The sequence below is a fragment of the Dendropsophus ebraccatus genome, chromosome 7 (assembly GCF_027789765.1).
Source record: "Dendropsophus ebraccatus isolate aDenEbr1 chromosome 7, aDenEbr1.pat, whole genome shotgun sequence".
In the NCBI taxonomy this organism is placed as follows: Eukaryota; Metazoa; Chordata; class Amphibia; order Anura; family Hylidae; genus Dendropsophus; species Dendropsophus ebraccatus.
Genome location: NC_091460.1, coordinates 32954690 through 32970495, shown reverse-complemented (window position 1 = coordinate 32970495; position 15806 = coordinate 32954690). Strand labels below are relative to the sequence as shown.

Below are 15806 nucleotides of genomic sequence, written 5' to 3'. Positions count from 1 at the left end.
TTTTTAAGTTTGCATATCCAGGGGATGTCAGGAAACAAAAGCTCCTTCTGCCATAACGATAAACGGAGGAATTACAGAATAAATGTTGGCTTTGCAGTTCTTCTATAGAGTCTTAATACGTAAGGACAGTACATAAAAATTGTTTTTAAAAACGTAACCATATCCTTAAATCTTACAGGAAATGTTCTCAAAACTTACCAAGTGAAACATCCTCCATGCTAAATGGTGACGATAAAGGAGAGGAGCAGAACTTATTTCTCAGCGCTGCAATGTCACAAGGCAAAGGGCTAGGGTTTGGCCTGTGCGATAAGTCCACTGGTCCTTTCTCATCAGGTGCAGGCTTCTCCGCCTGGGCCGGCCAGGCCAATGGCGACAATGGACCTAAATCAGAAAACCTTTTTGCTGCCTTTACAAAACCCTCAACTGTGTTTCCGAAGGGCTTTGAGTTTTCAGTGGAACGTTTTCCTGACAAAAACACCTTGACGGTGAAAGACTCTCCACGGTCGGGGAGCTCTGAGGCTTGTAAAAACTTAACACTGCAACCGCCAAGTGTATTTGGCTCAGCTTCAGCGACTGAGACTAAACCTGCTGCTCTCCTGTCATCCGTCAAAAGTGAATTCAAGCCACAAATCATTCCTATTCCGAAGACCCCAAAAACAGAAGTTTCTCTTCATGATAGCCCTAGTAAAAATGATGGTGGTAAGTAGTTATGAACTACTACTTGTGCCTTTTACAATTATGCTGCATACCATATGAACTAATGTGTTATTTCCTTACCTTTCTTTAGTAACATATCCCAGATCTATACTGCTGGACCCACAGAAGCTGAAAAGGCTCCAAGCAAGTGGCGATTGCTTTGTGCAGGATGGCTCCTGCAATGACATTGCTCCACATTTGCACAAGTGTAGGGAATGCCGTCTGGATCGCTTTGGAAGGAGTAAAGAGCAGAGGGATGCCGCAGTCTTCTGCCGCTTCTTTCACTTCCGGAGGTTAGTGTAATATAGAAGCTCTTTTATTCAATGCCTGCACAACTCTATGGCTACACGCAGGAACATCTAAGTGTACTACATACTGTGTTAATTCTAGATCAGTTTGCTCTTGCATTATCTCTACTCCCTCTAGTGGCTACAAGTACCTAAAATCTTGTGTTTTTAAATCTATGTGTGCAATAAGACGCTGGTTGACCTCAGGGAGATCAACCAAAGCACCGCAGAGACACCATCACGTGTCTCGACGTCAGTGTATTCTAGAACAGAGCTTCTCAAACTTTTTCTACTGGAGCCTCACCTAACAACCCAAGGCAATGCCTGGGCCTCACCAGACTGACCAGGAGGGTGCCTGGGCCTCACTATCTGTGGTGAAAGGCCATTAAAAAGCTGAAAATAATGCTAGGGATAGCTTTCACCCGTCTCCCAAGCTCTATATACCAATAAAGCAAGTACAAAATTGTAACTGGTTGCTTTTTGATAATAAATTAATAATGTTGCTAAAATGGAGATCTCTGCAAACAGCAAAAGGACTGTGCAGATCATAGTTACTTTTGTGAAAACTGGCTCCCCAGCTGGGCCTCACCAACAGCTAGGGGGCGCCTCACTGGTGACGCCCGCCTCAGTTTGAGAAGCACTAGAACATTGCCCCCTGGGAAATCAAGTAGGCAAAAGAACACTGCAGAGACACCATCATGTGTCTCGACGTCAGTGAACTAGCCAGACCTTTCTCCGGGAAGGAACAACAAAGCCAAGGAATGTCTCCAATCAAGGAACCACCCAAGCAAGGTATCCATCCACAGACAGCGGTTTCGGGGTATTTGCCCCTCATCAGTGTGGAGTAGGTTTCTGGCTAGTGGGAGCAATGCTAGTACCTGCATGCAAACAGATTTGAAGCTGTATATCAGAAAAATTAAATGCAAAAAGAGTAGTTTACTGGATAGGAAAGCATTGTCAGTATGTTTCTAAAATATCAAGTGAGTAGTAGATGCTTGGAGCACATTTCCAGCCGATGTGGTAGGAATGTGTGTGTCGGGAGTGCTGTGTACACATGACCTCACATTAGTGCAGGTCACTATCTGATCTAGTCAGTCTGTTGTAATCTTGTGTATTCTTTCCCTTTTAACAGCTTAGAGCAGGGTTATCAAACATGCGGCCCTCCAGCTGTTGCAAAACTACAATTCCTATCATACCTGGACAGCCATTTAGCTTTGGCTTTCCAGGCATTATGGGATATGTAGTTTTGTAACAGCTGAAGGACCACATGTTTGATACCTGTGACTTTGAATATGCCAATATCCTGCATCTTTAGCATCATAAATTTCCTCAACATGCGTGTCTCTTGTTCCCAGGTTGCACTTCAATAAGCATGGATTTCTGCGGGAAGGAGGCTTCTTAACTCCTAATAAGTATGATGCTGAAGCAATAAACCTGTGGCTTCCTCTAGTGAACAGTGTTGTAGACTTGGACCTTGACACGGCCAAGTACATTCTGGCAAACATCGGAGACCACTTCTGCAAGCTTGTCATATCTGAAAAGGAGGTGATGGCGTCTGTCGATCCACAAAGTAAGAACCTAACATTGATAGAGCTGAAAACGTCAGACTTTCTGTGGCTTTTCTTGTTTGCCTAATGTGTTTTTTTTTTTTTTTTTTCTTCCTGCAGAACAAGTGGCCTGGAAACGTGCTGTGCGTGGTGTGCGAGAAATGTGTGATGTCTGTGACACAACCATCTTTAATCTCCATTGGGTGTGTCCGAAATGCGGCTTTGGGGTGTGTGTAGACTGTCATCGGATGAAGAAGAAGAGTATGAATAGTGGTAGGTGTCATGGATATATTATAGATATAAAATTATGTAGTCTCATCATTCTACCTTTCCCTTACCAGTATGAGTGGCTTCTAGTTGGCAATTTCAAAAACTTATAATGTGTGGGATTTTGTTTTTTTTTCCCCTTTCTCCATTGAAGAAAATGATGACGAGTCGTTCTCCTGGCTGAAGTGCGCCAAAGGGCAGTTGCATGAGCCTGACAATCTAATGCCAACCCAGATTGTTCCAGGAAAAGGTAACTAATGTACTCCTTATTCTTGCTATTCAATCCATTGATTGATTCTAATAGATGTCTGGGAAATTTTTGAATTCCCTATGAAATAAAGCTGGAACAGCGTTTATTATAACCCTGCTGCTCCTGATCTAACGTGACCTAAATAATGTCACAGCACCTATAGCTGAGATTTGACATCTTGCTGTGTCTTAAGGCCCTATTGCACAAAGCGATTTGCTTTGTGTAATAGAAGACAACGATCAGCCGACATGCACAATGTCTGCTGATCGTTGTCTTTCAATAGGCTGAAACACAAATGATTAGCCTGGCAGTGATCTGCTGCTGTCGCTCTGTGGAACAGTAGCGGCAGCAGACCACCGCTATCTCCTATGGGCTGCCATGACGATCGCCGAGACAGCTCCCCATGCTGTCAGCACATGTAATAGTGGCCTAACAGGTCGGCGCTTGCTGGCTCCTCTAGGTTGGCCTGTGTAATATGGCTTTTAGTTCTGCTCCACTAGAGCAAAGGTGCGAAAACCTTTTTATGGATAGGTTAATTTTCTGCGTGTCCGTAGTCGTGACTAAGCCAAGCTTTCTTTTCCAGCTCTGTATGATGTTGGGGATGTCGTCCACTCTGTAAGGGGGAAATGGGGGATAAAGTCAAATTGCCCCTGCTCTAACAAGCACCAAAAGCCTTTACCTAGACCAGTTGTGAAGGAAGAGCCTAAACAGGTATGTACTTCCTGTTGCCTTCTGTGGGTGTTGAGTTTTTCTAAAATAGGAATTGGTTGTTTATGTCTGTACAGTTTCCTTTACAGAGTCCTTCTAGTTCAGAATCTTCAAATGGATCCCTTCAGCCAGCCAAGCTACCCGCACAGGATTCATTATTGACAAGTAGCAAAACTCCTTCATCTTCTCTCGCTGGGCCTTTAAGTTGGCTGACAAATCTTCCTAACACAAATGTCAACAAGGAGAACAAAGGTACGTTTGATACTTACCTCTTCCTGTTCTTGATGTAATAGGATGTCAGGGCTTTAGGTTGTTGGCACACCTGAGACTCTTACGTCAAGGTGACTACAAGGGCACTGGCGAAGGGCGGCTATAATGCACAACTGCACTCCCAAAGCAGCTCAAACGCCCTCATACAGTGTGTTAACCCTCTGTGTGACAAAAGTCTGATTATAGCACTATACAAGGGTTGATTGACAGCTGCAGTATCATGATCACTATGGAGGTAGCCTGGGTCTGCCTCTTGGGACATAATGACATTGCCTAAAAGGTGCTTTAAAATATTTCTATGCACATAGTATATGGTGAAATAAATAATTATGGGATAACAAAGTACAAAATTTAAAAAAGTCGTCCCATAAAGGGAAATATTCCAGATTGCTTGGGATCCACATGACCATTACACATGTATATGGGTTATATATGCTAAAAATATATGGGTGATGAACAGCAATAAACTATTATTTCGCAGATAACTAGAACCCTTAGTGCTGAAATAAAGGGTCACTGTCTTTTCTAAAACTTTAACATTTCCTAGGGACATAAGTTTGGATTGGCTGTACTAAACGCATTCTCACCAGACTCTTTGCCACATAACTTAGACGGTTTCTTAATTCTGTAGGACTGTCTTGAGGAGTGTGCACAGAGTGAGTTAAACCAATGCCTAGGCCGAATGCTTCTTCCCGCTTTGGGTATAAGAACACAGACCCCCAATTAAAACTTTCCACATTTCCCTTGGACATGTTAAGTTGTTGGAAAGCTCGGTTGCCTTTCCTCTGCAGCCACCGCTCTCTGCTCAAGGAAGGAGAGATCCGCCGCAGAATTCCGCCGTATTTGCTCAGTGTGAACATGCCCTAATTCTAAAAGGGCTAGATGAAAAATCCAGTAAAGTTGTGAGGTCTTGTGTGAAATAGTGTACGCTAGTCAGAATATGCTGCACCTTCATCATCGTGTGACCTTGTGTGCCTGTTGTACTTTCCTACAGATAATCTTTTCACATCCGCGTTGCAAACAGAAAACAAAGCACTACCCTCTTTCGCTAGTTTCGGAAAGCCAGCCTCTGCCTTGCAGCCGTTCAGTAGCTCCATTCTCTCTCCTATGAGCAGTAATAGTTCTGGATTCCTTAGGAACCTCCTTAATTCTTCAAGCACAAAGGTGAGCTCCCGTTCTTGGCATATTACTGTGGGAAGTTTTAGTTAGTCTTTTTGCTTACTTGTCCTTGGGATGTCCTGTAGCCTGGAGGGGGCGTTATGTGAGAGCACTCCTTGCAGAATGCAGCTACAGAGGTGATGGGCTCATTGGTCTGCACCTCTGGCTGTGGCTAGCCAGGCAGTTTTGCTTCCAGGGGAATTGTTTAATTACTCGCTGGCATTCCATGTCATTAACTTACACATTCTTGCACTTGCTTACTTTTATTAGATCAACCCTACAAAGTGGTAGTTTTGGTGCTCAGTACTACAGTCCTGCTGTTATTGAGCCCTATAGATTCCCCTCCATGATGCGCACAGCTTTTTCCCATTTTTTTTTTCTACTAGGACCAGGGCTGGGCTGTCTGTCTTCTGGTCAGTGTAATGTATTACAACAAGGGATCATACTTACTCCTCTCTGCTATACTATGGCATAGTGCTGATGTGGACAGGACTAGCAGCCTGACACTGTGCTGGGGGATAATTTACACAGTGCACGGCTATAGATGGCATGTGGCGAATAGGGTTATGGGAGAATGTAGATCCTTTGGACCATAGGTGTCAAACTCACTCCCTCCAGCTGTTACAAAACTACAATCCCCATCATGTCATGGGCATGTCAGTGTCCATGTCTGTTGTATTGTGGTGGAGACGGCACTTCTGTGGTGGTGGTGCTCGTGGTGGGATGGCGTCCCAGACGACGTAGTAGATAAGAATATCCCGGTACTCACCAAGTAAAGTATTGCTTATTTATTCTGTGCAAAACATCATAAGGTACAGGAGGATGCGTTTCGGCATATAGCCTTCATCAGCTTCTTCTGTACCTTATGATGCAAATAAGCAATACTTTACTTGGTGAGTGCCGGGATTTTCTTAATGCCCATGCCTGGACAGCCAAAGCTTTAGCTTGCCTGGATAGCTTTAGCTTTGGCTGTCCAGGCATGATGGGAATTGTAGTTTTGTAACAGCTGGAGGGCCTGAGTTTGACACAGACAGTTTTCCTTGTGTGTCTCTTACTACAGATAGACTGAGCGTACCATGCAGTGATCAGTGAGCTGCAGGGAAGTGAGACACCTAGTAGCCAAGATTACTTCAGGATTTGGTTTTGTTAAACAAGCGATGTTACAACCATGTTCTAAATCTCCCAGGCTATCACACAGTGAATAAGTGTGCCTGTTCTTCATGTATTTGAGATTTCTGACTCTTCTTCTGAAATGAGTAAACATGTTACTGAGGCATGTATATGCACAACTCGTGAACATTATAATACTTTGGATTTAAAAACAAATCTTGCCTTTTCTTGTCTGCAGCCTGAGGGTGGCGAGAAGAGCACGCCCAAACTGCTGGATGACATATTCGCCTCTTTGGTTCAAACTAAGCCTGTGACTGATCCTGTAAAGAAGCCTGAGGGGCTCGCTGTGCAGCCCAGTCTGATGGGATTCAATACACCACACTACTGGCTCTGTGACAATAGGTTGCTTTGTCTACAAGATCCGAGCAATAAGAGCAACTGGAATGTCTTCCGCGAATGTTGGAAACAAGGACAGGTAATGCACCTGGTACACAACTGCACTTCATGTAATCTTGCTCTGTGTTCCCTAACCAATGCAGTAACTCCTAGACCTAGACGGCACAAGCGGAAAAATAAATTCTATTCTTGTTTGAGGTTTATAATCATTCTTTCTTTTCCAGCCCGTCATGGTATCTGGAGTGCACAATAACTTGAATACCGATCTATGGAGACCTAAATCTTTCAGAGACGAGTTCGGGGATCAAGAGGTTGACCTAGTAAATTGTAGGACGAATGACATCATCACGGGAGCCACTGTTGGGGATTTCTGGGACGGCTTTGAAGACCTATCCAGTAAGTATGATATGTGATCTAAGTGAGGCATGTGCTGACAGTCTATGGGCTGTGTCTGTTATCACAACTAAAACCCTGTACAGGTAAAAAAGACTGCAGTGCACTACCAGACATCACGTATGAACAGTAATAGGGGGAGTCTCTCAGACTACAAAATTGGTGGCTTGTGCTTAGGATTGACCAATATCAGATCTGCTTACTTCAGTGGTCATATTCACCCGTGAGTCAGCCACTAGTAAAAGTTAAATTAGAAAAAAACTACTTTCTTGCAAAAACAGCACCACCCCGGTCCTCTGGTTGTGTGTGGTATTACAATTTAGATCTATTCACTTCAATGAATTTAGCTGCAAAACCGCACCCAATACATTGATCAATACATTGTCCAGTTTGTGATGGACTGTGCGATCAAATGTAGGTGCTACTGTGGGAAGTTGTTTTTGCTTTTCCTTAATAGGATCACAAACAAAGTCCAGAAAAATGTTAAATGAAACCTTTACAGTCACTGGGTGAGGTGTGGTTTTAGGTGTGGCTTCTGCATGTTTACTACTCTAAATGACTTATCCTTGTGTTTCAGGACGCCTTAAAAATGATGCTGGAGAAGCAATGGTGCTGAAACTGAAGGACTGGCCTCCTGGTGAAGATTTCCGAGACATGATGCCATCTCGGTATGTTTTCTATAAGTTGTAGTTGTGCTACTTACTATAGATCAGAGATTACATGCCTGTACTAAAATTCTTTCCTCTTACAGGTTTGAGGATTTAATGAACAATATTCCACTGCCCGAGTACACGAGGAGAGAAGGGAAGCTAAATCTCGCCGCCCGTCTTCCTACTTACTTTGTTCGGCCGGACTTGGGACCTAAAATGTACAATGCTTATGGTAAGACGCTGTATATTTGTATCAGCATTTATTAGTGTATCTGATTTAACAGTTTAGTCGATAGAATGGTCAGAAACTAGTCGTGGGAGTCAGACCAGACTTGAGTATTAATATGCTGCACTGTTGCCTTTTCAATAGGTTTGATAACTCCAGAGGACCGGAAGTATGGTACTACAAACCTTCACCTGGACGTATCCGATGCTGCTAATGTGATGGTCTATGTAGGGATTCCAAAGGATGAGGGAGATCAAGAGCAAGGTGCGCTACCTGGCCATTCACAGTTCTTGCTTTTGTGATTGCTGATTTGAGACGTTGCTCACTTATGTTTGTATTTCTTTTTAATTAACAGAAGTATTGAGGACCGTACAAGATGGAGATGCAGATGAATTGACCATAAAGCGAATGGTGGAGTTCCGGGAGAAGCCTGGAGCTTTGTGGCATATCTTTGCAGCAAAGGACACTGAGAAAATCCGACAGTTCTTGAAAAAGGTATTAAACTCCTTACCTGCCTGAACAGTGTCAGACTGCCTGATACTGTCCTGTGACACATTGATGAAACCTTTCCCTGCTACCAAAACCTCAGAACACTCTTACATAGAGCACTGAGATGCCAAATGCAAAGTAGTTGCTTATGCATCTAGGTGGCTGATGGGTAAACCCACATCAGTGATGACATCACAGGGATTCCCTACTCCAAGGAGGTTTAGATAAGATGAGAGATGTGATGTGTGTCTTCTCTGCATATCTGTGTATACAGGGCACTGATAGCCGGTATCTTATTGGGCCGATACAGGTGATTAAGGGTCCATTTACACAAAGATTTGAAGCCAAGGCCAGGAATGGATTTGGAAAGAGGAGAAATCTCAGGCTTTCCTTTATGACCTGATCTGTGTTTGTAGTCTGTTTCTGGCTTTAAATCTTTGGCAGATAATTTTTCTGTGTAAATGGACCCTTATGGGAAGGGCTCATCATGTGCTCACTGCTCACCTGTCCCCATAATGGGGAGAAAAACATTTAGTATTGTAGTGACATTACACATAGGGGGAGATTTATCAAAGGGTGTAAAATTTAGACTGGTGCAAACTGCCCACAGCAACCAATCACAGCTCAGCTTTCCTTTCAGCACTGCCTAAAGCTGAGCTGTGATTGGTTGCTGTGGGTAGTTTGCACCAGTCTAAATTTTACACCCTTTGATAAATCTCCCCCAATGTGTTTGTAAGACTATATCCAAAAAGATAATTTCAATCAGGCAAGAACATTTGCTGACCCAGAGATCAGAATTGTCACCTGTTGCTGTTTGGGTACCGGTCAGCCACAGGGCCCCCCTGACAAATCATGATCATCCCATCGCAACTTTCTCAATGTCCAAATTATGTTACCAGGTGGATAAAGCTGGTGTTAAAAAAAATAAATAAATAAAATAAAAAAAAGTTAGTGTGAAAACCTCACTGCTTGTGATACTAATGACAGGCCTTGTATGTGGAGAGTGGGAAAGTGCTGTGCTGAATGAATACAAGCTATTTTGTTCTTTTGTATCAGGTGGCAGAAGAACAAGGCCAGGAGAACCCTCCGGATCATGATCCCATCCATGATCAGAGTTGGTATCTGGACAGTGTGTTACGGAAGAGGCTGCTCCAAGAACATGGGGTTCAGGGATGGGCCATTGTACAGTTCTTGGGGGATGTTGTCTTCATTCCGGCTGGAGCCCCTCATCAGGTATGAGTCCGACTAATGCTTATAAGCTACCACCCTGTCCATTGCTGCTGTCATTCATGCGTATTTATTCTGTTCTCATTGATCTTAGGTTCACAACTTGTACAGCTGCATAAAAGTAGCTGAGGACTTTGTATCTCCAGAACACGTGAAGCATTGCTTCTGGCTGACTCAGGAATTCCGCTATCTCTCCCATACACACACAAACCATGAGGACAAGCTTCAGGTACTTACTCTGTGCCAGGAGACATTAATAAAATGTCTGCTGAAATCCCCATATTTGCATATTGGTTGTGTGTTTTCCAGGGTGCCTGAAAACGCTATATAAGTTTTCAACATGGTTGTGTGCCCGCAGCCTCAGTAGACTGCCAAAAATGCAGTGTCAACCCAGCCTTAGACCTATATACAGTGGCTGATATTGAATATGTTTTGACATCTTTTGATTCCTATAACAATGTGCCTGTGTGTTCTCCTGCAGGTGAAGAATGTGATCTACCATGCTGTGAAAGATGCGGTTGCAGTACTGAAAGCCAATGAAGCGAGCATAGGCAAGGTGTAACACTGATGGATTCATTGGACAGACTTCCACTGGCAGCTTTCTCTGCCCCTTCTACCCCATCACTAGCTCTATGAACGTTACCTCGTACACAACATGAACTTTATAGGAGATGTTTACAACCCCTGGGATGGATGAATTGATGAGGAAGTTCACCACGACTCTCCACAGCGGCGTCGTTCTTACTACTAATAACTCCTCTCTTCAGAGGTGCCATACTCTATACATCCATTTGATGAAAAACCAAAACTTTTTTTAGACTGTACAAAATATACCTCTTGTTTTTGGAGAAACCTCTGAAAACATTGTGTAAATTTGGTTAAATATGCTTTTTTTTTCAATAAATTTTGGGGCTTGTAGGACGGTAACATAGGGGGGGAAAACACAAATGTTTTTTGTTTTTTTTAACGAAAGCTATTGTAGCCATGAAGCATTACTAGAATGCACGTTCTAAGTGTAATGTAAATAAGCAGGCTCTTATCATTTTACATTGATTTAGAACTAGCACTGACGTGCCTGGAAACTTGTAATTAAATCCTTTTCTGATTTAGATCTCGTTGCTTGTTTGACTTTAATTTAATTGAAAATTCTTTGGGTTGTTTCTCTCTTTGACCGTATTGGAGAGAGAAGGCGGGGAGGGAGGGATCAGGACTACGGCCCACTAGCAAATGGGTCTTTCAGAACACTTGTAATTTTTTTTTTTTTTTTTTTTATTACTTCAGTACTTGAGAAGAAAATAATAAACTAATTTGTGTTGGTATAATCAGTGTTTTGCTTTGTTTGACTACTACATCTATTTTTTTTGACACCTTTGGACACAGACTAAATGAGGAGAGACTGTCTATGGCAGGTGGAAAGACTGGGTCATCAGAGAAGGGGACTCATCAATCCTGGATGGTGTGAGGCCATATAGGAGATCTGGCTTATCCCACACTTGGAGAAAATTCCTATTGAGACAGAAAAAGGCGAGGACAGTCAATGTGAAGAACCCAAGTGGGGGACTGTCTCCACAATTCTGGCCTGCATTGTGAAACCAGTTCATCAGGATTACCAAAGTAGCAGCCTTAAAGTAAATAGCAAAGTTTGGGAGATCTGGGTCAACAAATTTTCTAAAAGTGGATTGCAATTGTATGAAATATTAGTCAGGGACATGTATGGGTAGCGCCTGGAAAAGAGAATACGTGAAAAAATGCATCCATTTTGATTGCGTTAATCCTTCTGAACCACGATAACTATGGGCGGTTGTATGCAGCTAGGTCAGTTTTGGTGCGTGTGAGTAACAGTAGAAGCTAGAGAAAAAAAAAAATGTCCGAGAGGTTAGATGGTATGTAGATTTCTAAATATTTGATCGCCTTGCTCTGCCACTTAAAGGAGAAGGCTGCCTTAAGCTGTGAGACCACGGTCTTGGTATAGTTAACCTTAAAGTTACTGACCTGACCGAATAACTTGAATTCTTTAAGAAGTGCTGGGAAGGCTATTACCATGTTCGATCTATAAAACAGTAGGTCATCCACATATAACCTGAGTTTATACTGCGAACAAGCCAGCCGAATCCCCTGTATATCTGCGAAATAATGTAGAGCTATTGCCAGGTGCTGCATGGGAGACTGGGGACACCCCTGTCTCGTACTGTTTACTATATTAAAGGGCTCAGAAAGGATGACGTTGACTCTAACACTCGCTGTGGGGGTTGTGTAGAGGGCTGCGATCCTGCTCAGCATAGTTGTGCCCAGTCCTAACTCTCCCAAGACCAATTAAGATGGTCAAATGGCTCTTCTGCATCTACCAAAACCAGGCAAAGTGGACTACAGGATTTTTGGGTGTGAGATAGCAACAATAGCGTTTTATTAAGTTTGTCTCTAGCCTCTGTACATGGGATAAAACCCACCTGATCTGTATGGATTAGATTAGGGAGCGAGGGGCCTAACCTGTTTCGTAATAGTTTTTGTCAGGGAGGTCGGGCGATAGTTTGTGCAGACTGCGGTATCTTTGCCCGGCTTCAGTATGACTGCAATTGTCTCCATAAGGGACTAAGGTGGAAAGGGACAAGGGAAAGTGGTACCATTATTGATGCATGACCTCAGCTCTTCCTACTTAGTACAATGGATTCATCTATCTACTGGGGTATTCCCATCTCATTTCTTGGTTATATTGTTGCCTGACCCCTGATTCAGCACTGCAGTCCCTTCTGTGAATAGTGCTGGCTGCTGCAGTCTGCAGACAGAGCCTAGACTGCTTTACTACCACTGCAGTCCCTACATTTTTGGCATGTGGGGGGGGCACCAACCACACAATGATGGCAAAACGTCGTTACTTTTCTGAAATTGGAATACCTCTTTAAAGCGCTACTGGCAAATCCAGTAACATGTGCAGACATGTCAGAAGGGACTGATTACATCGGGTCTCGGTGAGCCAGGGGGAAGTCCACTCCATGGCTGGAAGAGACATCTATAGACTCTAATGGAGAGAATGTGTGATTTTTACTGACAGCCATAAACGCTGCTGAGCGCTATAACTTTTGCTGTGTCAGAAGTTACCGGAATTTACCTTAATACTGTAAGTAGGCCACCCCTGATTGGAGCCCATTTTTTATTCCTTTATTGTCCTAAGTATATTGACCCTACTCAGTATTCCAGCATTCACGTGGCTGAAGCAGTACAACATCTGGAAACGAATGGCACTTTTTTTTTTTCTATTCTATGACAGTCTCTATAAGATGTAAACAGATCCTAAATTTTATATCGGATATAACTATAGGGGTGGAAGATGTCACAGGACGGGGAGCTGCGGGGGGGCTGCCCGGGCAGCCCATAGGATACAGCAGCGTCTGCTGCCGCTGTTCCTATTCAACGGAGCGACAGCAGCAGATCGCTGCTATATCAGTCGCTTGTGTTTCAACATGTTGAAAAACAAGCGACTGCAACGATCAGCCGACATGAACAATGGCGGCTGATCGTTGCACTCTATTCCACGGGACGATTATCGTTCGTAGCGGTCGATATTCGTTCCGTGGAATAGGGCCTTTAGTCTCTGGTCTCTAGGTCTCAGCTCCCCTGCAGTGTTTCTAGGTGCGGGCCTGGAACCTTTTGGTGGTAATTTCCCCCCGGTGTTAACTGTTCATTCTGTGGGACTATGGCTGCATTACACGGGGCAATATTAAGGAGCAAACTCTTTGCTCCTCATTCCCTACTCGATGCACAGACATCTAGTGGGAGGGGCTGCCCGGGTGGTCCTTAGATCGTCCGGGAGGCCCATAGAACATAGCAGCAGTCTGCTGCCACCGCTCCTATCGCATGGAAGGAAAGACAGCCAGCAGCCCCTCGCTGTTGTCGTTTTGATAGGTCATGCTTTAAGGGCCCTATTAAACGGCCCAATCTACAGGAGGAAGTGAGCACCAACCTGTCAGAGTAGTGCTTGCTTCCACCTTGTTCCCCACTTGCTGTCTGTGCCGCTCCAGGTGGCCCATAGAGGAGAGCTGCGCTCTTGTCGCTGCTCCTATTACACGGAGTGACTGGCAGCAGACTGTCGCTATGGTCGTCCTGTATTTAGAACATGCTGAAAGACAACAATCAGCTGACATCGTATTACACGAAGTGCGGCCGATAATCGTTTGGTGTAATAGATCTGGTGGTCCTCCCAGATCTTTAAAGGGGTTATCCAGCGCTACAAAAACAAGGACACTTTCCCCCCCTCTCTTCTCTCCAGATTGGGTGGGGTTTCAAACTCAGTTCCATTGAAGTAAATGGAGCTTAATTGCAGACAAGAGTAGGGCAAAAGTGGCCATGCTTCTGTACCGTTGGATAACCCCTTTAAAGTCGTTGACTGTAGCCAATTCTTGTGTTTGCACACTGCAGCACTGATCTCCATTGCATAGAACCCTCCACAGCTCTCCTCCCCCACAACTACTGTCCAATCTGTAGAGCTGGAGTTGGCCCACTTCCTTTCAGCAGCTAAGCCGGACTCCACCTTGGCCTTCCAGTACAGGATGGGCCTCTTGAGCCACCTTGTTAACCAGGCCTTTCCTTCTCCAGCAACCCCTTCTTGGAGCAGAACCAATAAGAGATCCAGATACTGTCTCACTTTAAGTAACAGCAGAAGACTTCATCCGTTTCCCATGTCCTTTCTCCAGGGAGGTCTGGACCTTGATGTAGTCTTGAGTTTCTTTAGAGCAGGGGTGGGGAACCTCCGGCCCGCGGGCCGCATCCGGCCCCTGAGACCTCCCGATGCGGCCCGCGGCTCCCCTGTGACACGCGCTGCTCTGGAGGAAGGAAGGAGCCGGCGCACACAGCATCCTCTGTGACAGCTGCCGTGCTGTCTGTGTCGGCTCCTTCCTCCTCCAAAGCGGCGCGTGTCTTCAGTCTCCTGCGGGCCGCGCGCGATGACGTCATTTCATTGCGCGCCGCCTGCAGGAGAAGACCGGCACAGAGGACCTGGGAGAGAAGAGGACCTGGGCGGAGGTAAGGTGAGTGGGATGTTTATTTTTTTTAAATTTGGGGGTTAAATAGGCTACCAGGGACATGACTGATGGGGGGGGATAACTAGGCTACCAGAGACATGACTGATAGGGGGGGGAATAACTAGGCTACCAGGGACATGCCTGATGGGGGGGACAACTAGGCTACCAGGGACATGACTGATGGGGGGGGGGACAACTAGGCTACCAGGGACATGACTGATGGGGGGGGGGACAACTAGGCTACCAGGGACATGACTGATGGGGGGGGGACAACTAGGCTACCAGAGACATGACTGATGGGGGGGGGGATAACTAGGCTACCAGGGACATGACTGATGGGGGGGGGATAACTAGGCTACCAGGGACATGACTGATGGGGGGGGGGGGGGGACAACTAGGCTACCAGAGACATGACTGATGGGGGGGGGGACAACTAGGCTACCAGAGACATGACTGATGGGGGGGGATAACTAGGCTACCAGGGACATGACTGATGGGGGGGGGGATAACTAGGCTACCAGGGACATGACTGATGGGGGTTAACTAGTCCACCAGGGACATGAGTGATGGGGGGGGGGATAACTAGGCTACTAGGGACAAGACTGTTGGGGGTTAACTGGTCCACCAGGGACATGACTGTTGGGTGTTTACTGGTCCACCAGGCATATGACTGTTGGGGGTTAACTGGTCCACCAGGGACATGACTGTTGGGGGGGGGGGGGAATAACTAGGCCACCAGGGACAAGACTGTTGGGGGTTAACTGGTCCACCAGGGACATGACTGTTGGGGGTTAACTGGTCCACCAGGGACATGACTGTTGGGGGTTAACTAGGCTACCAGGGACATGACTGTTGGGGGTTAACTAGGCTACCAGGGACATGACTGTTGGGGGTTAACTAGGCTACCAGGGACATGACTGTTGGGGGTTAACTAGGCTACCAGGGACATGACTGTTGGGGGTTAACTAGTCCACCAGGGACATGCCTGATGGGGGGGATAACTAGGCCACCAGGGACATGCCTAATGGGGGTTAACTAGGCTACCCGGGACATGACTGTTGGGGGTTAACTGGTCCACCAGGGACATGCCTGATGGGGGTTAACTAGGCTACCCGGG

At 45.3% G+C, this 15806-nt stretch overlaps 1 protein-coding gene across 3 annotated transcripts in view; it reads left to right on the top strand.

The window, feature by feature from the left end:
- KDM3A (lysine demethylase 3A) overlaps positions 1-10783 on the top strand; it is a 28966-nt gene extending 18183 nt beyond the window's left edge. For 2 of the 3 annotated variants that reach the window (XM_069977237.1, XM_069977236.1), the window contains exons 11-27: positions 179-699; positions 788-989; positions 2339-2553; positions 2651-2803; positions 2952-3047; positions 3631-3758; positions 3833-4007; positions 5020-5189; positions 6532-6768; positions 6914-7085; positions 7660-7750; positions 7834-7964; positions 8103-8222; positions 8314-8453; positions 9504-9680; positions 9769-9903; positions 10156-10783. In XM_069977237.1, the coding sequence (XP_069833338.1) occupies positions 179-699; positions 788-989; positions 2339-2553; positions 2651-2803; positions 2952-3047; positions 3631-3758; positions 3833-4007; positions 5020-5189; positions 6532-6768; positions 6914-7085; positions 7660-7750; positions 7834-7964; positions 8103-8222; positions 8314-8453; positions 9504-9680; positions 9769-9903; positions 10156-10236 (2944 nt within the window). In that variant the 3' untranslated portion in view covers positions 10237-10783. The remainder of the gene's footprint in view (positions 1-178; positions 700-787; positions 990-2338; positions 2554-2650; positions 2804-2951; positions 3048-3630; positions 3759-3832; positions 4008-5019; positions 5190-6531; positions 6769-6913; positions 7086-7659; positions 7751-7833; positions 7965-8102; positions 8223-8313; positions 8454-9503; positions 9681-9768; positions 9904-10155) is intronic. The other variant, XM_069977238.1, reaches the window with a different exon arrangement.
- The last annotated feature ends 5023 nt before the right edge of the window (positions 10784-15806 follow it).